General features: G+C 31.0%; 1 protein-coding gene across 11 annotated transcripts in view; it reads left to right on the plus strand.

Moving 5' to 3' along the window:
• The window catches only part of Sif (still life), a 253253-nt gene that overhangs the window by 205642 nt on the left and 26845 nt on the right, over positions 1–20766 (plus strand). For all 11 annotated transcript variants that reach the window (XM_064066373.1, XM_064066374.1, XM_064066375.1 and 8 more), the window contains 3 exons: positions 2328–2510; positions 2560–2760; positions 3366–3593. In XM_064066373.1, coding sequence (XP_063922443.1) covers positions 2328–2510; positions 2560–2760; positions 3366–3593 — 612 coding nt within the window. The remainder of the gene's footprint in view (positions 1–2327; positions 2511–2559; positions 2761–3365; positions 3594–20766) is intronic.

A 20766-nucleotide genomic window follows, 5' to 3' on the forward strand; every position in this document is an offset into this window, starting at 1 on the left:
TTCTTTAATTTTGAATATTTCTATTTCATAATACATATTTCTTTTTTTTTGATTTTTCACTTTTTCGATTCTTAAGATTTTTCAAGTTTTCATTTTGTAACTTTTCGTTTTTTATTTTTGATTTTTCAATTTTACAATTTCTCGACTTCCAAAATTTTCAATTTTTCGTTCCTTCAATTTTTCGGTTTGCATCAGTTTTTCAATTTGGCAATTTTTCAGTATTACAGATTTTCATTTTTCGATTTTTCAGTTTCTCAATTTTTAATTTTTCCCTTTTCCAAGTTTTTGTTTCCGATTTTTATTTTTCATTTTCCTGATTTTTTAATTTTCAATTTTTTCGATTTTATTTCACAATTTTCCTTGTTTTGATTTCCTTTCTTTTTTGTTGTTTCTTTCGATTTTACAATTTTTCCTTTATTGAATTTTTCAAACTTTCAGGTTTTTAGCAATTTTTTTTCAAATTTTCAAGTTTGATTTTCACTTTGTACATTTTTCAAGTTTTTATTATACACTTTTTCGTTTTTTTTATTTTTGATTTTTCAATTTTACAATTTATCGACTTCCAAATTTTCCAATTTTTCAATATTACAATTTCTCATTTTTCCATTTTTCACATTCTCGATTTTTAATTGTGCCCTTTTTCAATTTTCCGTCCCCTCAATTATTCAACTCCCCGATTTTTATTTTGCATTTTCCTGATTTTTTATTTTTCATTTTCTCGGTTTTATATCACAATTTTTTGTTTTATCATTTCCTTAATTTTTGTTGTTTCTTTCGATTTTCCAATTTTTCGATGTTTTGGATTTTTCAGTTATCCGATTTTTCAATTTTTTTAAATTCTGGGGTTTCGATTTGTCGATTTTTCAGTTTTTCGATTTTTAAGTTTTAGATTTTCGAATTTTTCTTTTTTGATTCTTAAGATTTTTCAAGTTTTCATTTTGTAATTTTTCGCTTTTTATTTCTGATTTTTCAATTTTTTACAATTTCTCGACTTCCAAAATTTTCAATTATTCGTTCCTTCAATTTTTCGGTTTGCATCAGTTTTTCAATTTGGCAATTTTTCAATATTACAGATTTTCATTTTTCGATTTTTCAGTTTCTCAATTTTTAATTTTTCCATTTTCCAATTTTCTGTTTCCGATTTTTATTTTTCATTTTCCCGATTTTTTAATTTTCACTTTATCGATTTTATATCACAATTTTCCTTTTTTTGATTTCCTTTATTTTTTGTTGTTTCTTTCGATTTTACAATTTGTCCTTTATTAAATTTTTAAAATTTTCAGGTTTTTAGCAATTTTTCTTCAAATTTTCAAGTTTGATTTTCACTTTGTGCAATTTTCAAGTTTTTATTATATACTTTTTCGTTTTTTTATTTTTGATTTTGCAATTTTACAATTTGTCGAGTTCCAAATTTTCCAATTTTTCAATATTACAATTTCTCATTTTTCCATTTTTCACATTCTCGATTTTTAATTGTGCCCTTTTTCAATTTTCCGTCCCCTCATTTTTTCAACTCCCCGATTTTTATTTTGCATTTTCCTGATTCTTTATTTTTCATTTTCTCGATTTTATACCACAATTTTTTGTTTTTTCATTTCCTTAATTTTTGTTGTTTCTTTCGATTTTCCAATTTTTAAATTTTTCAGTTTGCAGTTTTTGGGTTTCCACCTCTTTTTTACTTTTTGGATTTTCAATTTTTCGTTAAACTCTAGATTTCTCAAATTTTCGACAGTTTTATATATATTTCGATTTGTGAATTTTTCGAGTTTTCAGTTCTTGTACATTTTAATTTTTCTTTTTTCCAAATTTTTTTATTTTCCGATTTTCCAATTTTTTTAATTTTCAAGTTTTGACGTTTCTGAATTTTCAGTTTTCCGATTTCTCAATTAATCTATTTTTTATTTTCCCATTTTCGACTTGCCAAGGTTTCGATTTCTCTAATTTTCAGTTCTTATATATTTGAATTTTCCAATTTTCGAAATTCAAAGTTAATTATAAGTTACTTTTTAAAAGACACATTAAAAGAACACGACCAAAAACAGCTCAACTATTGTGTGACAATTCTGAGTGATACCACCTTAACAGTTTCGCGTGTTCAATACCGGATTAAGCGCACGTAGACCTAATCCGGCGTCCGGGCAGTCTGAAAGCCGATATTTGGATGCGTTCCAAAGCCACAAAACAACAAAAGTAAATGGCGGAATTCCCGGAACGAACCTGGAAATTTACTGCCCGATGTGAAATGGAGCATAACTCCAAGTGTCCGAATTCACGCAGTTATTCCTATTACTGGTTTACCAAAAATGGACCTGGATCACCTTTTTCAGGATTACAAGCTCAAGCACATGGCCGAGATGCAGCAGAGCGTGGTAGGCGACTCCGACGCCCGCCAACAGATCGCCAACCAAGTCATCCAGTGGGAGGAGAACCTGGAGCGGCTGCACTGCGAGCAGTTCCGGCTGCGGTGCTACATGGCGAGCCTCCAAAGCGGGGAACTGCCCAACCCTAAGGTCAGTCTGGATCGTCCGGGCTACGACGACGCTAATTGATTGGTTGCAGTCCTTACTGACGCACGTGTCGAGAGCAACGAAGAATACCTTAAACAAACTGGGAGTGTTCACCGTTTCCTCGTTCCATGCCTTCATTTGCGCCAGGAGTCCTTCCCTACTCAATAATTTACTGGCGGGTCGGGGCGCCACGAAGCGCCGACCTCCGCTGCTGTCCAGATCCAACAGCGGCTCGAGCCGGAGGTCCCTCCAGGTAGGCCAGATTAACCACTCGAATCAAATTAGGTGGGTCGGCGAATTTAATATCGGTTGACCCAGCCATTGAAAAGAAAAACGAGCGTGATTTATGGACAATCGGAATTCAATTGGATTGAAGATAGTCAAGTGCGAATTGACGAATTGGACATGATTCACGCACGACCCGGCTACAAATCGTCTAACGACGCCTTCTTTCCTTAAGCTAAACCCCTAAGCTTGATTGTTTTCCTCGGCTATGTTCCTGGCAATAAAAGCGATATATTACCTCCATATTAGTACTCCGGATAATGGCTCTAAATTTGAAACGCGCCGTCCTTGCACCTATAAAACATAACTCGAGCAGCTGTTTCAAGCCAGGTAAGCGCTCGAATCCGCGACCCTTCGTACGAAATTCAAAGATTAGCCTGTTATTAATTTAATCAAACTTCCTCGCTGGTGCATATAACGCGTTTATTAGAAACCTTGACGCTAATCCCTTGCAAACAATGAACCTGCAAAAATTCCCTCATCTTCTGTTTGTGCTTCTGTATTCGACACCCCCGAAATATCGGAAAACGATTACTCGGGTGTTTATAATATGCACGCCTTATTGTGTTCCAGATAAATTCGCGCGAAGAATCCGAAAAGACCGTTAAGGTGTCACTACCAGATTCTGCAACAGCTACGGTTTACGTGAGGGAATCCATGTCTGTCGAGGAATTCTTAGCCAGTGCTTGCGCCCGGAAAAATCTCAGCTGCACGGAACATTTCATCAGAGTGAAAAAGAGGAGAGAGATGGAAGACCACAACTACTTCGTGCCACACAGGAGCGACCTGATCGACACATACGTGAGTAGTTTTTCGCGATAATCGGATTACGGGCTGTTCGGCTTGCAAATTGCAGCGACGATTAATCGCTGCTAGGGATTCGATTTTTCCGCAATGAGACGCAGTATGCATTCTGCGGCAGTTCCCTGGCCCAGTGCACTTGTTTGTCGGTGGCCAGGCACTCGGTCTCCCATTTCTTGCTTCATTAAGGGGACTCGCTAGACGAGGTATAACATTTTTTTGAATTTTTGTATGAAAAAATTGGTCTAAAGAGTTTGGACAGTACTTCCCTCGCTGTCGGAAACTTGACGACTGCATGCCTATTGTGTTTTTTTTTCTCATTACATTTTTGTAGTGGGAATTTAAAAAAAAATTGTGATGACGTCATCAACATTTTTGCAAGGACACGTATATCAGTTGGGATAGATGTAGTGTAATACTAAGAATAAAATTATTGTATTCCCAAATTTTCGGGAAAATGAATTGGGTCGCTTTGAATATTGATTTCTTATATTCAATAAAATAACGAAACAATTTACTCACGTATACGGCGCCGGTGTGTAATATCTAGAGAGCGGATTTCTGTCGGGCTAGGCAAGGCCAAACTCGGTACGGCTCGTACGGGATGCGAATTCATTGAGGTTGCGGACTGCACTTCGTTTATTTGAGATTAGACTAACGCTGTTTCGTTGCACTCTGCTGTTAATTCCCGTTCTCATTTACTTAGCCGTTTGATTAATAAATCGTTAATTATATTTATGGAATTAGTACTGATTAAATTCAGTGATTATCTATCACCCGGCGATCCAGTACGTCCCCCCCTATAATCGTGACTTAGCCCGACAGAAATCCGCTGTCTAGTAATATGAGGGGCAACTGAAAATCGTTTATGTATAAACATTCTTAATTTAAGATGACAAGCGTAACAGCATACGTAAGAGTCAAACAGAGAAACTGTAAACAAAACGACCATCGGTTTTATTGCTTCGACTTCCGCTTATTATATAAAACATTGGGTTTTATTTTAATTCTTGACGGTGAAATTCACAATTGGTTGATTATAAACATGTCTATTCCACATTCGCGGAACCAAGTGAGGGCATAAAACAAATGCAGGTCTGTAATGTTAAAGTCGATGTAAATAAGCGTGCTAACCTTATGTTTCAACCGGGTTTTGCCTTTAATTTAATCAATAAAATAAATTGACTTCATTAATTTTTTTGAACCACCTCTTAAGAAAATCTAAAAAATATGAATGGAATGATAAATCACAAGTACAAACTCATCATATTTTTTGCATTTTAGATAGGATTTATTCAGCAAAATTTAAGGGTGACGTCTTCAATTTTTTTAGGAGGGATGAACAAATACATTTTGAACAAAAGTTTACCATGCTTATAATAACTTTAAAATATTCCCAAGATTTCAAAGCATTCGGTTTTGTAATTCCTGATTAAATCAATAAAGTAAATTCACGCCTTCATTAATTTTTTTGAGTCACCCTGCATATGCAAATCCAAAAATATGAATGGAATGATAAATCACAAGTACAGACTCATCACATTTTGTACATTTTAGATACGATTTATTCGGCAAACTTTTGAGCTGACGCCATCAGTTTTTTGTAGAAGATAACCAAATATATTTTGACTAAAAATTTATTATGCTCTTTATAACCTTAAAACATCTGCAAGATTTCAAAGCATTCGGTTTTGTAGTTCCTGATTAAATCAATAAAATAAATTTACGCATTCATTAATTTTTTTGAGTCACCCTGTATATGCAAATCGAAAAACTTTGAATGGAATGATAAATCACAAGAAGAGACTCACCATATTTTGTACATTTTAGATAGGATTTATTCAGCAAAATTTTGTGGTGACGTCATAAATTTTTTAGGGGGGACGACCAAATACATTTTGATCAAAAATTTACCAAGTTTATGATAATTTTAAAATATCTTCAAGATTTCGAAGCATTCGGTTTTGTAGTTCCTGAGTAAATCAGTAAAATAAATTTACCCTTTCATTTATTTTTTTGAATCACCCTGTATATGCAAATCCAAAAAATATGAATGGAGTGATAGATCACAAGTACAGACTGATCATATGTTGTACATTTTAGATATGATTTATTCGGCAAACTTTCGAGCTGACGTCATCAAGTTTTTGGAGGGGATAAGCAAATATATTTTGACTAAACATTTATTATGCTCTTTATGACCTTAAAACATCTGCAAGATTTCAGAGCATTCGGTTTTGTAGTTCCTGATTTAATCAATAAAATGTATTTACGCATTCATTAATTTTTTTGAGTCACCCTGTATATGCAAATCCAAAAAAATGAATGGAGTGATAGATCACAAGTACAGACTCATCATATTTTGTACATTTTAGATATGATTCATTCCACAAACTTTTGAGCTGACGTCATCAAGTTTTTGGAGGGGATAAGCAAATATTTTTTGACTAAAGATTTATGATGCTCTTTATAGCCTTAAAACATCTGCAACATTTCAAAGCATTCTGGTTAGCAGATTAAAAATTAAATTTCAAAATGTTGTTTTATAATTTTAATTTTTTTTCCAAAAATCTGGACGTTTCGGGTGAAAAGTCGATTCGGAGTTGTAAACTACATGTGTAGGACTATGTTATTTTATACAATTGAAAACCCATTTACTATGTACAATTTTGAAGTGACGTCATCGCATTAGTGGTGGGGATGATTAGACAAATTTTGGTTAGCGTTTTACCATCTACATGATATTCTTAATATAAGTACAAAATTTCACAACAATCGGTCGAGTACTTTCGGAGATTATCTGTCTAATAAAAATCCGGGACGGCAGACGGACAGACAGACGGACGGACAGACGGACAGACGGACAGACGGGCAGACAGACGGAAATGGGAGACCTATTTCTTCGTCTTCTAGGGGTCATGAAAGATCGAGAAAACGTAAAAGTAGAGAGTCGGCCGACGGACTCGCTTACAATACTTCCTTTGCTTACGCTCGGGAAGTAAAAAGCTTAATAAGTGAACTAAATTGATTTACAAATTACAAAAACAGGTTTCCGTTTTATTACAAAAAATACATAAATCATAAATATTAATATTCTTATGCTAAAAATTAAATATAAACAGAACAAATCGAAAGATAGTAGTAATCGACTATTTAATTACTATTTTGGTAACAATTTATTTTTAAATATTTTTCGAAATATTGAACAAAAAGTGATTCTAAAGTATGTATTTATTTGTAAATAGAAAAACTGTGTACCTACCACGTCCACAGATGTAAAAATAAATACCGGTTTAAAGCAGCGCGACAAAACACAGTTGCTTCTTGAAGAATAAGTTCAGGAAAAGGTTTGATCCATAAATTAATTTGAGTTATCTTCGACATATTGACACACCTGTATCGCTTTAAATGCCTCAACACAAACTCACGATGAAAAATAATAGGATAACGTCCCTTTGACCACCACAAATACATAAAATAAATTTTTGCCCTAGTTAAATATCATTTCAATTCTGTAATTTTTGTCAACGATATCAGTGGTCTGAAATGCGGAGGCTCGTAAGGCCAACTCTAAATCAAAATGTTTTTGATCGTGGTGTATGTGTTTCGACTCGGATTTTGTAAATATTTGTAACATTGCAAAAAATTTTAATATCTAAATTTTGGCACTTGAGAACTAAATAGATCACCGATTTTTAGAATGCCAAAAAAAATATGTATATTTTAAGTAGAAAAAAAATTCAACAATTTTTAGCGATCCTATTTCACAAAATGGAGCATAAAATTTGAAAAAAAGTTTATTAGTAACGGAACATGTTTCGAGAGCCTACGTTTTCGTCTTCAGGCAGAACAAGTAAAGTTGGTTTTAAAGTAACAAATGTGTATTAATTTATTATCCGTAACAGGTTATGGTACTCGAAATTATATATACCGGGTGTCTGGAAAATGGTGGAAAAACTCTCCACTACGCTGTTAACAATCAACTGGTGACTCTGAGAAAAAAAGTAAAAAAATTCCTTCTCACACTTTGCTGGAGTTACAAAGATTTTAAAATTGGTTCTTTTGCTACGTTTAACAACTAAACAACACATTCATTATCATAATAACTAGTATTAAAACTGAAAGTCTCGAGTGCCACAGTGTTTTTTTTTTTAATAGGGGAGACTCTTGGGTACTCATGGTGTATTATTTTGGGAGCTTCTGGAAATTTTGTTTGTAAATTATTTAAAACAACTTTGGGGGATTTTGGTGTTTTCTATTTTTTTTTGAAAAACTTAAAACATTCTTGCGCTTCTAGGTATTCCAGTTTGGAAAAAAACTGAAAGTGCTTTGGAACCTCTAGTATCTTTTCTTAAAATAATTTCTTAGGGGATAGGTCATTTGCTAAAATCAGTATTATCTTGGCAGCTACTAGCCCCGCCCACCCACCCTCTCTTTTCTTAGAGAGTATCCCATTTGCCAAAATCAGTTTTATCTTAGCAGGTACAAGGCCCGCCCACCCTCCCTCTCTTTTTTTATAGGAAATCCGATTTGCCAATATCAGTTTTATCTTAGCAGATACTAGCTGTCATTAATACACTGAAGTAACGAACAAAAATATTGGGAATGAACGTAAGGCTTGTCCCAGAAAGTTTTGCACCATATTTAAATTCTGCTATTAAAGTTGTTTAATTGACATTTGAATTAAGTAAAATATATATGCTACAGTAGGCCATGCTCTACACATCTGTCATTAGTTTTTTTGTTTTAATCAGTCGGCTCTCAAAATGTCGTCAAAAAGAGTTAGTGTAAGACAACGAATTTTGCAAATTTGGTCCGAACATTGTCAAAAATCTTTAAACTTAATAGTGAAAGAGGCTAATGCGACGCAGTGGACGGTAAAACGGACAAAGAAAAATATATCTTTTTGCAAAAATTTGGCCGCAAAGTTCTTGTTTGGCAAGCAATTTGCCAATGTGGCAAGAGAAACAGGATTTTTTTGTTGAAAGCAGCACCAACACTGATTTTTGTGTCCGAAAATGCCTTCAAGCTCGATTACTATCTTTTTTAAGAGCTCACCCTGGTTCTACTTTCTTTTGGCCAGACCTAGCTACTTTGCACTACTCACAATTAGCGAAGAATTGGTTTGCGCAGATTAGAGTGCAATATCCAGACAATGAAAATAACCCCTCAAACTTACCTGAACTCCGGCTTGTTGAAAGATATTGGGTTCTAGTTACGGGAAGAAGGAAAATGCGCTAAAAATTTTGAATTCTTCAAAAAATTGTGGATGATGGGAAGTAAAAAAGTTTCTAGTGCAAATTTTCAAAAAATAATGCGTCGCATTAGATCTAAAGTGAAATTATTTTCCCGTAAGCCGTTAATTTTAAACAAGTAATTAAGAAATTCATAATTTTACTGCTGTTATAGTATGTATACTGTAAATAAATTTGATTCGATTTGTTGAGACGTTCTTATTTTATTCAAAAACAAAATATGTGCAAAAGTTTCTGGGACAAGCCTTATTTCCAAAAGGAATTAGAGCGCGAATTTACCTGCTGGATGGTTTAACACCCAGTGGTTTCTCCAAACTACCATAAAACCCAAACCTTTCCTAGTTATTTGAAGCTCAGGAAAACATTTGCTATATGATGAATGAAATTTCGACTTTCTAGAAATAGTCTTCCCAGTTTAAAGTGGTTTTTATGATAGGTCCATTGTGTCGAAGTTGACGATGGGGACAATGAAGTCATTCCCTAGCCATAAATAAGAACGTGGTCGGTTTCTTTGCAAGGCCGTACTTTGTTATTTAATATTGTCCGTCGTGGGGTAATAACGAAGTGATAATGTTAATTATCTTGTCATAAATTGGGACTACAATAAATGCCGATAGAATGATAATCTTTTTTTTTCAAATTACCACAAAAATGGATAAAAATGCAAAATATGCACCGGTTACGTGAAATATGCAGCAGAAGGCAAATATATGCAAATATTCCATTTTTTTTTATAGCTGCATTCATTTTTAATTAGCATGATTCGTTCACATATTAAATATCAAGACTTATATGCAAAAAATAACGGATATGCAAATTTCATAAAATCCGCTCTCTAAAATGATGAGTCTCTTCTTGTAATTTATCATTCCTTTCATATTTTTTGGATTCGGATATACAGGGTGACTCAAAAAATTTAATGAATGCGCAAATTTATTTTATTGATTTAATCAGGAACTACAAAACCGAATACTTTGAAATCTAATGTGAAAAAAAAACATAATAAGCATGCAGTCGTCACGTTTCCGATAGCGAGGGAAGTACTGTCTAAACTCTTTAGACTAATTTTTTTGATTTTCCCATTTTTCCATTTCTCAATTTTTCAATGTTTCAGTTTGGGATTTTTTCACTGTTTCGATTCTTTAATTTTCCTTCCATTTTTAGGTTTTTCAATATTTCAGCTTTGGAATTTTGCAATATTTCGTTTCTTCAATTTTTCAAATTTTTGATATTGTGTTTTCTCGGTTTTTAAATTTTTCGATATTTTAATTTTTCAGTTTTTAAAGTTTTAGGCTTTTAGATTTCTCACTATCTCGACTTTTCGATTTTTCAGTTCCATGATTTTTCAATTTGTCGAATTTTTTAATTTTAGATTTTTTGTTCTCGATCGTTCAATTTTCTGAGTTTTCAGGCTTAGATTTTTTTGTTGTTCAATTCTTGGATTTTTAAAATTTTTGTTTTTTGAATTTTCCTATTTATCGACTTACTGGGATTTCAATGTTTTGATTTTTTGATTGTTCAATTTCGCGATTTTTTGAATTTTTAGTTTTTGATACGATTTTTTTTTTCAAACATTTTCAGTTTTTCAATTTATTAACTTCATGATATTTCAGTTTTACGATTTAAAATTTTTTTATTTTTCAGTTTTTAATTTTTGACGTTTCTAAATTTTTCGATTTTTCAATTTTTCGATTAACTGATTTTTTGATTTTCCCATTTCTCTATTTCTTGATTTTTCAATTCTTTCTTCAATTGTGATTTTTCAATTTTACGATTTCTGGATTTTTCAATGTTCCAATTTTGGATTTTTTCACTGTTCCGATTCTTCAATTTTCTTTCCATTTTTCAGTTTTTCAAGATTTCAGTTTTGAATTTTTTCACTTTTTCGATTTTTCAATTTTCCTTCCATTTTTCAGTTTTTCAGTATTTCAGTTCTGAGATTTTGCAATGTTTCGGTTCTTCAATTTTTCCATTTTTTGATGTTTCGATTTCTCGGTTTTTCAATTTTTCGATAGGTATTTTAATTTTTCAATTTTTAAGTTCTAGATGTTCCGTTAATTTTTTGTTTTCCTTGATGTTTCGATTTTTAAATTGTTTAATTTTTAGATTGTTCAATTTTTAGTCAAAATATATTTGCTTATCCCCTCCAAAAAATTGATAACGTCAGCTCAAAAGTTTGCCGTATAATCCTATTTAGAATTTACAAAATATGATGAGTCTCTTCTTGTAATTTATCATTCCATTCATATTTTTTGGATTCGGATATACAGGGTGACTCAAAAAATTTAATGAATGCGCAAATTTATTTTATTGATTTAATCAGGAACTACAAAACCGAATGCTTTGAAATCTAATGTGAAAAAAAAACATAATAGGCATGCAGTCGTCACGTTTCCGATAGCGAGGGAAGTACTGTCTAAACTCTTTAGACTAATTTTTTTGATTTTCCCATTTTTCCATTTCTCAATTTTTCAATGTTTCAGTTTGGGATTTTTTCACTGTTTCGATTCTTTAATTTTCCTTCCATTTTTAGGTTTTTCAATATTTCAGCTTTGGAATTTTGCAATATTTCGTTTCTTCAATTTTTCAAGTTTTTGATATTGTGTTCTCTCGGTTTTTAAATTTTTCGATATTTTAATTTTTCAGTTTTTAAAGTTTTAGGCTTTTAGATTTCTCACTATCTCGACTTTTCGATTTTTCAGTTCCATGATTTTTCAATTTGTCGAATTTTTAAATTTTAGATTTTTTGTTCTCGATCGTTCAATTTTCTGAGTTTTCAGGCTTAGATTTTTTTGTTGTTCAATTCTTGGATTTTTTAAATTTTTGTTTTTTAAATTTTCCTATTTATCGACTTACTGGGATTTCAATGTTTTGATTTTTTGATTGTTCAATTTCCCGATTTTTTGAATTTTTAGTTTTTGATCCGATTTTTTTTTTTCAAAAATTTTCAGTTTTTCAATTTATTAACTTCACGATATTTCAGTTTTACGATTTTAATTTTTTTTTATTTTTCAGTTTTTAATTTTTGACGTTTCTAAATTTTTCAATTTTTCGATTAACTGATTTTTTGATTTTCCCATTTCTCTATTTCTTGATTTTTCAATTCTTTCTTCAATTGTGATTTTTCAATTTTACGATTTCTGGATTTTTCAATGTTTCAGTTTTGGATTTTTTCACTTTTCCGATTCTTCAATTTTCTTTCCATTTTTCGGTTCTTCAATTTTTCCATTTTTTGAAATTTAAAAAATTGGAAAATTGAAAAATCGGAAAATTCAAACATCGAAAAGCCAAAAAGTAAAAAAAACGAAAAACCGATAAATCGAAACATCGAAACATCCGAATCTCGATAAATAGAGTTCTCAAAAAATTGAAAACTCGAAAAATTCACAAATCGAAGTAAATATTAAACAGTCGAAAATTGAAAACTCTGAAGTCCAAAAAACGAAAAACTGAAGAATTTAGCAACGTCAAAATTTGAAAAATTGTAAAATAGAAATATTGAAGAACTGGAAAATCAAAAAATCCAGAAATCGAAAAATCTAAAATCTAAAACATTGAACAAGTGAAATATCGCAAAATCGAAAAATGGAGAAATCGAAGCTCCGTAATTTAAAAAAATTGAAAAATCGGATAACTGAAAAATCGAAACATCGAAAAATTGGAAAATCGAAAAACCGTGAAATCCAAAAATCGAAACATCGAGAAATAGAAAAAAATTGATAAATTGATAAATTGAGAATTTGAGCAATCAAAACATCCAAACATCTGAATTCGATAAATCGAGAAATAAAAAAAACTGAAAAATTTTAAAAAAGAAAAATTAAAACATCGAAAATTTGAAAAAAAATTAAGAAATCGAAGTTCATAACTGTCGATAATTTGAGAAATCTAAAGTGTAACGAAAAATTGAAAATCCAAAAAGTAAAAAAGGGGTGGAAACCCAAAAACTGCAAACTGAAAAATTTTAAAATAGTAAAATCGACGAATTGGAATCGATTGACCTGAAAATTTGAAAAATTAAATAAACGAAAAATTGGAAAATCGAAAGAAACAAAAATTAAGGAAATGAAAAAACAAAAAATTGTGATATAAAATCGAGAAAATGAAAAATAAAAAATCAGTAAAATGCAAAATAAAAATCGGGGAGTTGAAAAATTGAGGTGACGGAAAATTGAAAAAGGGCACAATGAAAAATCGAAAATGTGAAAAATGGAAAAATGAGAAATTGTAATATTGAAAAATTGGAAAATTTGGAAATCGACAAATTGTAAAATTGAAAAATCAAAAATAAAAAAACGAAAAAGTGCATAATAAAAACTTGAAAAATGTACAAAGTGAAAATCAAACTTGAAAATTTGAAGAAAAATTGCTAAAAACTTGAAAATTTGAAAAATTCAATGAAGGAAAACTTGTAAAATCGAAAGAAACAACAAAAAATAAAGGAAATCAAAAAAAGGAAAATTGTGATATAAAATCGAAAAAGTGAAAATTAAAAAATCGGGGAAACGAAAAATAAAAATCGGAAACAAAAAATTGGAAAAGGGAAAAATTAAAAATTGAGAAACTGAAAAATCGAAAAATAAAAATCTGTAATATTGAAAAATTGCCAAATTGAAAAACTGATGCAAACCGAAAAATTGAACGAACGAAAAATTGAAAATTTTGGAAGTCGAGAAATTGTAAAATTGAAAAATCAAAAATAAAAAACGAATAATTACAAAATGAATTCTTGAAAATTCTTAAGAATCAAAAAAGAAAAATTCGAAAATATTAAACTTAAAAATTGAAAAACTGAAAAATCGACAAATCGAAACTCCAGAATTTAAAAAAATTGAATAATCGGATAACTGATAATTCGAAACATCGAAAAATTGGAAAATCGAAAAACTGAGAAATCCAAAAATCGAAACATCGAGAAATAGAAAAAAATTGATAAATTGATAAATTGAGAAATTGAGCAATCAAAACATCCAAACATCTGATTTCGATAATTCGAGAAATAAAAAAACTGAAAAATTTTAAAAAAGAAAAATTAAAACATCGAAAAGTTGAAAAAAAAATAAGAAATCGAAGTATAAAACTGTGGAAAATTTGAGAAATCTAAAATTTAAAGAAAAATTGAAAATCCAAAAAGTGAAAAAGGGGTGGAAACCCATAAACTGCAAATTGAAAAATTTTAAAAATAGAAAATCGACGAATTGGAATCGATTCGCCTCAAAATTTGAAAAATTGAATTAACGAAAAACTGGAAAATCGAAAGAAACAACAAAAATTAAGGAAAAGAAAATACAAAAAATTGTGATATAAAATCGTGAAAATGAAAAATAAAACATCAGGAAAATGCAAAATAAAAATCGGGTAGTTGAAAAAATAAGGGGACGGAAAATTGAAAAAGGGCACAATTAAAAATCAAAATGTGAAAAATGGAAAAATGAGAAATTGTAATATTGAAAAATTGGAAAATTTGAAAGTCGGCAAATTGTAAAATCGAAAAATCAAAAATACAAAAACGAAAAACTGTATAATACAAAACTTAAAAAATGTACAAAGTGAAAATCAAACTTGAAAATTTGAAGAAAAATTGCTAAAAACCTGAAAATTTTAAAAATTTAAAATTATAAAATCGAAACAACAAAAAATAAAAGAAAAAAAAAGGAAAATTGTGATATAAAATCGAAAAAGTGAAAATTAAAAAATGGGGAAAATGAAAAATAAAAATCGGAAATAAAAAATTGGAAAAGGGAAAAATTAAAAATTGAGAAACTGAAAAATCGAAAAATGAAAATCTGTAATATCGAAAAATTGTCAATTTTTCGATTAACTGATTTTTTGATTTTCCCATTTCTCTATTTCTTGATTTTTCAATTCTTTCTTCAATTGTGATTTTTCAATTTTACGATTTCTGGATTTTTCAATGTTTCAGTTTTGGATTTTTTCACTTTTCCGATTCTTCAATTTTCTTTCCATTTTTCAGTTTTTCAAGATTTCAGTTTTGAATTTTTTCACTTTTTCGATTTTTCAATTTTCCTTCTATTTTTCAGTTTTTCAGTATTTCAGTTCTGAGATTTTGCAATGTTTCGGTTCTTCAATTTTTCCATTTTTTGATGTTTCGATTTCTCGGTTTTTCAATTTTTGGATAGGTATTTTAATTTTTCAATTTTTAAGTTCTAGATGTTTCCCCTTAATTCAGTCCTTCGAGCCGGATCGGGGCACAAAAATGACGCCTATGCGTTCTGAAATCCGATCCGGGGCTGTTAACCTAACACCCAATCAATATTTTCGTTCCGCACGAACGGTTCGAGTTAATTAGTGACAATTTTATGCTTGAATATTTAATGAATCGACAGCTGACTGATTACCCCAATCACTGTTTTATTAAAACTGTATTTAAATCGCCACCGGGTGACGGTTCCCACAAGTAAAAAAGTGTTTAATGAGAGTATCGCATGCCGCGTTATCTCGCACGCGGTAAAAATGTATCAGTTTAAGCGGAACCGACATATTTTCCATTACTTAGCGTCTGCCGCTTGCTCTAGATTCAGATTAGGAAACTCCGCGATCTAATCAACGACGTAGGCCCTGTTTATGATTGATGAGCAGTTTCGGCTTGTATCAAGTTTTTAGCGAGATTACAACCCCCGGTAAAAAATTAAGATAAACCTTGTCGGGCCCGTTCCAAAAACGTGAAATATTACAAACCCGGCCTCCGAAATAATCATCTCCGGCAATTTAACGTGTCAGAAACTCAAAAGTTGCGATGATTTATTTGAAATTCCTCACGGATAGTCAAACGCGAACAAAAATCGAATTGACAGTGACAAAGTTCGGAAGTTTGTTGTGCGGTCGCGATTTGTTTCGTTTTTAATGAACCGAACGCGGAGTTTAATCTCATTAGTTGGGGAAATTGCAAATAACAAAGCTTCTTTCGCTTTTTTATTTCTTTATAATAACGAAGCCGGAAAAACAACCGTAAATAGATCGGGATCTGTTCAGACGTGGTTGTTTGTCGTCACTGCTGGTTTCTGTGTTTGTTTTTAATCTTGGGAATGCGCCGCAGGGATGAGCTTATTTTAGCGCTATGCAAGGGACAATGCAGATGGGTTGGCCGCGATCTTTGACGCGCGGAAAGAAGGAGAGAAAAAGGGACTAATTGGTTTCCGATTGCGACGAGACCTGCGACGGTTCGATTTGTTTACTTGGACTGAATACGTGATGAGAGCGTCCCTGTTGCTCGTGGAAATCGGGATTAGCAATATCCAACTTTAAAAGTCGATCCCACTTCTTACACCAAATAGAGATGTACCGCTGCAGCTCGGATAGCTATTTCCACCCCCTGTTTACTCGCGAAGCGACGAAAACAGCCCCGGGTGCTTCACTGATTACCCCGACAGTGTTGCAAGATGCTAATATAAAAGCGTCGTGATAAACAATCATCTCGTTCGTGCCTCTGCAGGAATAAAATTCAATTCTATAAATTCTTATCAAACTCCCTGTTAAGGGACAACGTTAAAACGTAATCTGCCCTTTATATCTCTTCCTCTCTTTGTGTGGCTTTCGCTCGCCCGAATTTCACACTTAAGGATCGGAAAACTGAAAAATCAGAAACGTCATAACTTGAAAATTTAAAAAATTTTTAAATTCAAAAATCGAAAAGCCAAAAAGTAAAAAAACGAAACATCGAAACACCGGAATCTCAATAAATCGAGTTCTCAAAAAATTGAAAACTCGAAAAATTCGCAAATCTAAATATATATAAAGCAGTCGAAAAGTGAAAAATCTAAAGTTTAAAAAACGAAAAACTGAAGAATTGAAGAACTGAAAAATCGAAACTGCGAATTCGAGAAACGGTAAAATAAAAAAAATATATATATTAATCGAAAAATCGGAAAACTGGAAATTTAGCAACGTCAAAATTTGAAACATTGTAAAATAGAAATACTGAAGAACTGGAAAATCAAAAAATCCAGAAATCGAAAAATCTAAAATTTAAAACATTGAACAATTGAAATATCGCAAAATTGAAAAATGGAGAAATCGAAAGCCCAGAATTTAAAAAAATTGAAAAATCGGATAACTGAAAAATCGAAACATCGAAAAATCGGAAAATCGCCAAACCGAGAAATTCAAAAATCGAAACATCGAGAAATAGAAAAAAAAGAGAAATTGAGCAATCAAAACATCCAAAGATCTGAATTCGATAAATCGAGAAATAAAAAAAATTGAAACATTTTAAAAATGGAAAATTAAAACATCGAAAAGTTGAAAAAAAATCGAAGTATAAAACTGTCGAAAATTTGAGAATTCTAAAGTTTAACGAAAATTTGAAAATGGAAAAAGCAAAAAAGTGGTGAAAACCCAAAAATTAAAAAACTGAAACATTTAAAAATTGGAAAATCGACGAATTGGAATCAATTGGCCTGAAAATTTGAAAAATTGAATAAACGAAAAATTGGAAAATCGAAAGAAACAACAAAAGTTAAGGAAATGAAAAAAACAAAAAAATTGTGATATAAAATCGAGAAAATGAAAAACAAAAAATCAGAAAAATGCAAAATAAAAATCGGAGAGTTGAAAAATTGAGAGGACGGAAAATTGAAAAGGGGCACAATTAAAAATCGAGAATGTGAGAAATGGAATATTGAAAAATTGAAAAATTTGGAAGTCGACAAATTGTAAAATTGAAAAATCAAAAATAAAAACACGAAAAAGTGTATAATAAAAACTCAAAAAATGTACAAAGTGAAAATCAAACTTGAAAATTTGAAGAAAAATTGCTAAAAACCTGAAAATTTGAAAAATTTAATAAAATTTTAAAATCGAAAGAAACAACAAAAAATAAAGGAAATCAAAAAAAGGAAAAAAATTGTGTTATAAAATCGAAAAAGTGAAAATCAAAAAAGCTGGAAAATGAAAAATTAAAATCGGAAACAAAAAATTGAAAAAGAGAAAAATAAAAAATTAAAAAACTGAAAAATCGAAAAATGAAAATCTGTAATATTGAAAAATTGACAAATTGAAAAACTGATGCAAACCGAAAAATTGAACCAACGAAAAATTGAAAATTTTGGAAGTCGAGTAATTGTAAAATTGAAACATTTTAAAAAAGAATTATTAAAACATCGAAAAGTTGGAAAAAAATTATGAAATTGAAGTATAAAACTGTCGAAAATTTTAGAAATCTAAAGTTTAACCAAAAATTGAAAATCCAAAAAGTAAAAAAGGGGTGGAAACCCAAAAACTGCAAACTGAAAAATCTAAAAATTGGAAAATCGGCGAATTGGAATCGATTGGCCTGAAAATTTTAAACATTGAATAAACGAAAAATTGGAAAATCGAAAGAAACAACAAAAATTAAGGAAATGAAAAAACAAAAAATTGTGATATAAAATCGAGAAAATGAAAAATAAAAAATCAGGAAAATGCAAAAAAAAATCGAGGAGTTGAAAAATTGAGGGGACGGAAAATTGAAAAAGGGCACAATTAAAAATCGAGATTTTGGTAAATGGAAAAATGAGAAGTAAGTAAGTATTTATTAATGTAAGTAAGTAAGTATTTATTAATGACCGTTAGGGTACATAAGTCAAGTCAGATGAAATTACAATATAAAGAGTTTAAAATTATACAATTTACAAGATAATTCAAATCGAATGGTAAAAACTACACAGGACATCGCTACAATTTAAAAATTCATCGAGAGAGTAAAATGCGTTTTTTAATAAAAAATTTCTTATAGTACGGCTAAATTGCGAAAAAGGTAAGTTAGCAATACGTTTCGGTAATTTATTGAATAATTTGGGCCCATAATAATTGATGGCATTTCTACTTCTACCTACACGATAGAATTCGGTGTAAATGCTATGGGTAGATCTCGTGATTAATGACATATTTGTGAGATTATTATAAGTGGTGAGATTAGACTTCACATATAATAAAGCATATAAAATATAAAGACAGGGCACGGTGAGAATACTTTTTTCTTTAAAATAATTTTTAACACAAGCTCTGTAAGATAGACCTCCAATAATTCGAACTACTCGGCGCTGCAATTTAAAAACGGTTTTTAAATGACTGCTGTGGCCCCAGGTTATAATGGCATAGCTAAAAATACTTTGAAATAAAGAGTAGTATATCATCATAAGGATCTGCTCACTAACCTCATATTGCAAATTCCTAATAAGAAAAGTTGATTTGGACAATTTTTTACAGATATCAATGACGTGATTATCCCAGCATAATTTCGGGTCCAGTGTCACACCAAGAAATTTGACACACCTCGGATTGTCAATCTCAGAAATGTAACGAAGGGAAAACACCATTTTTTGAGTTTTCAGTACATTAAGCATTAATCTGTTTGAAGTAAACCATTCACTAGCAGCATTAATATCTTGTTCCATCCTGTCCAAGAGAGACGGGATGTCTGAGTCCACACTATAGCAAGTAGTGTCATCCGCAAAAAGTATGATTTTATTGTCTAGATGTTTAGCCAAGTCGTTAATGTATAACAAAAAGAGCAACGGACCTAAAATCGAGCCTTGTGGCACTCCTATGTTAACTATTGTCATTTCGGAGTATACATTATTAAACAGAACAACCTGCTGGCGATTGTGGAGAAAACTAAAAATAAGCTGTAAGGCTCCATTTGACAATCCGTACAACTCAAGCTTGTTTATTAGAATGTTGTGATTAATACTATCGAAAGCTTTTGATAGATCACAAAATGTGCATCCTAAGAATTGTTTTGTTTCGAAACAGGTAATGACCTCATCAACAAGCCTATTAATAGCCATGGTTGTACTTTTGCCATGTTGGAAACCAAATTGGCGTTGGTTCAATATGTTTTGTTTAGTAACGTATTCCTCAAGTTGTTTAAGCATAATCTTTTCTAAAATTTTCCCAAAAATAGGCGTTATAGAGATTGGTCTATATTTATCAACATCATCTACGTTGCCCTTTTTGTGGATAGGGATTACTTTGGTCACCTTGAGACAGGATGGGAAAAGATTTTCATTAATACACCGATTGATCAATCTTGTGAGTGGAACTAGAATGAGATTCTTAATATTCCTAACAATGGTGATACTTATGTTGTAGTAGTCCTTACTTTTCTTTTTTTTGATGGAATCAATTGTATCTCTTACTTCATTAAATGTTATCTCTCTGAAATTGAAAACAGAGTTCACCGGAGTCAAATTTTTGTGCATTAGCTGAATTGGATCCGTATTTGATAATTTTAAATTATTCTCCAAATTATGTGGGATATCACCAAAAAATGTAGAGAAGTCCTCCGCAGTCAGTTTTTCTGAATAATTATTGCTACTAGCTAATCGTTTGCTATTGATTAATTTCCAGCTGTCCTTTGCTACATTAGTAGAATTTTTAATTAGGTTGTCATTAAAGGTTTTTTTTCTTTTCTTAACTTCGGTTCTAAACAATTCTCTATATTTTTGAAAATAGGTCACAAAAGTTGGGTCATTAGGATTTTGATTGTGTAATTCGTGTAGCAGGTCTACATTTTGTTTCATTTTATGTAATTTCTCATCATACCAGTAAATATCATCCTTTTTAACATTTTTTATTCTTTTTACTTTTATAGGAAAGGCCATGTTTACTTTATCAGAAATTAATTTGGTGAATAAGTTAAATTTGGTATTTGTATCAAGTCCAGCATCATTGATAAAATCAAAATTGCAATCACTAATAATATTAAAAAAATTAAAGAATCCTACTTCCGTAAAAGGTTGATATGATACAACTTTCGAGCAGTCTTTTGACTTATGACGATTATATAGAATTTCTACAGTAGCAGCACGATGGTCAGATAAATGAGTCTCCATGACCTGGTGCCTACAATCATGTGCGATATTTGTAAGTATATTATCAATACACGAATTTGCTCGCGTGTTCTCAAAGATTAGAGG

This window comes from Zophobas morio, unplaced genomic scaffold (genome assembly GCF_036711695.1).
Source record: "Zophobas morio isolate AGI-343-1 ecotype UQ-CSIRO unplaced genomic scaffold, CSIRO_AGI_Zmor_V1 ptg000028l, whole genome shotgun sequence".
In the NCBI taxonomy this organism is placed as follows: Eukaryota; Metazoa; Arthropoda; class Insecta; order Coleoptera; family Tenebrionidae; genus Zophobas; species Zophobas morio.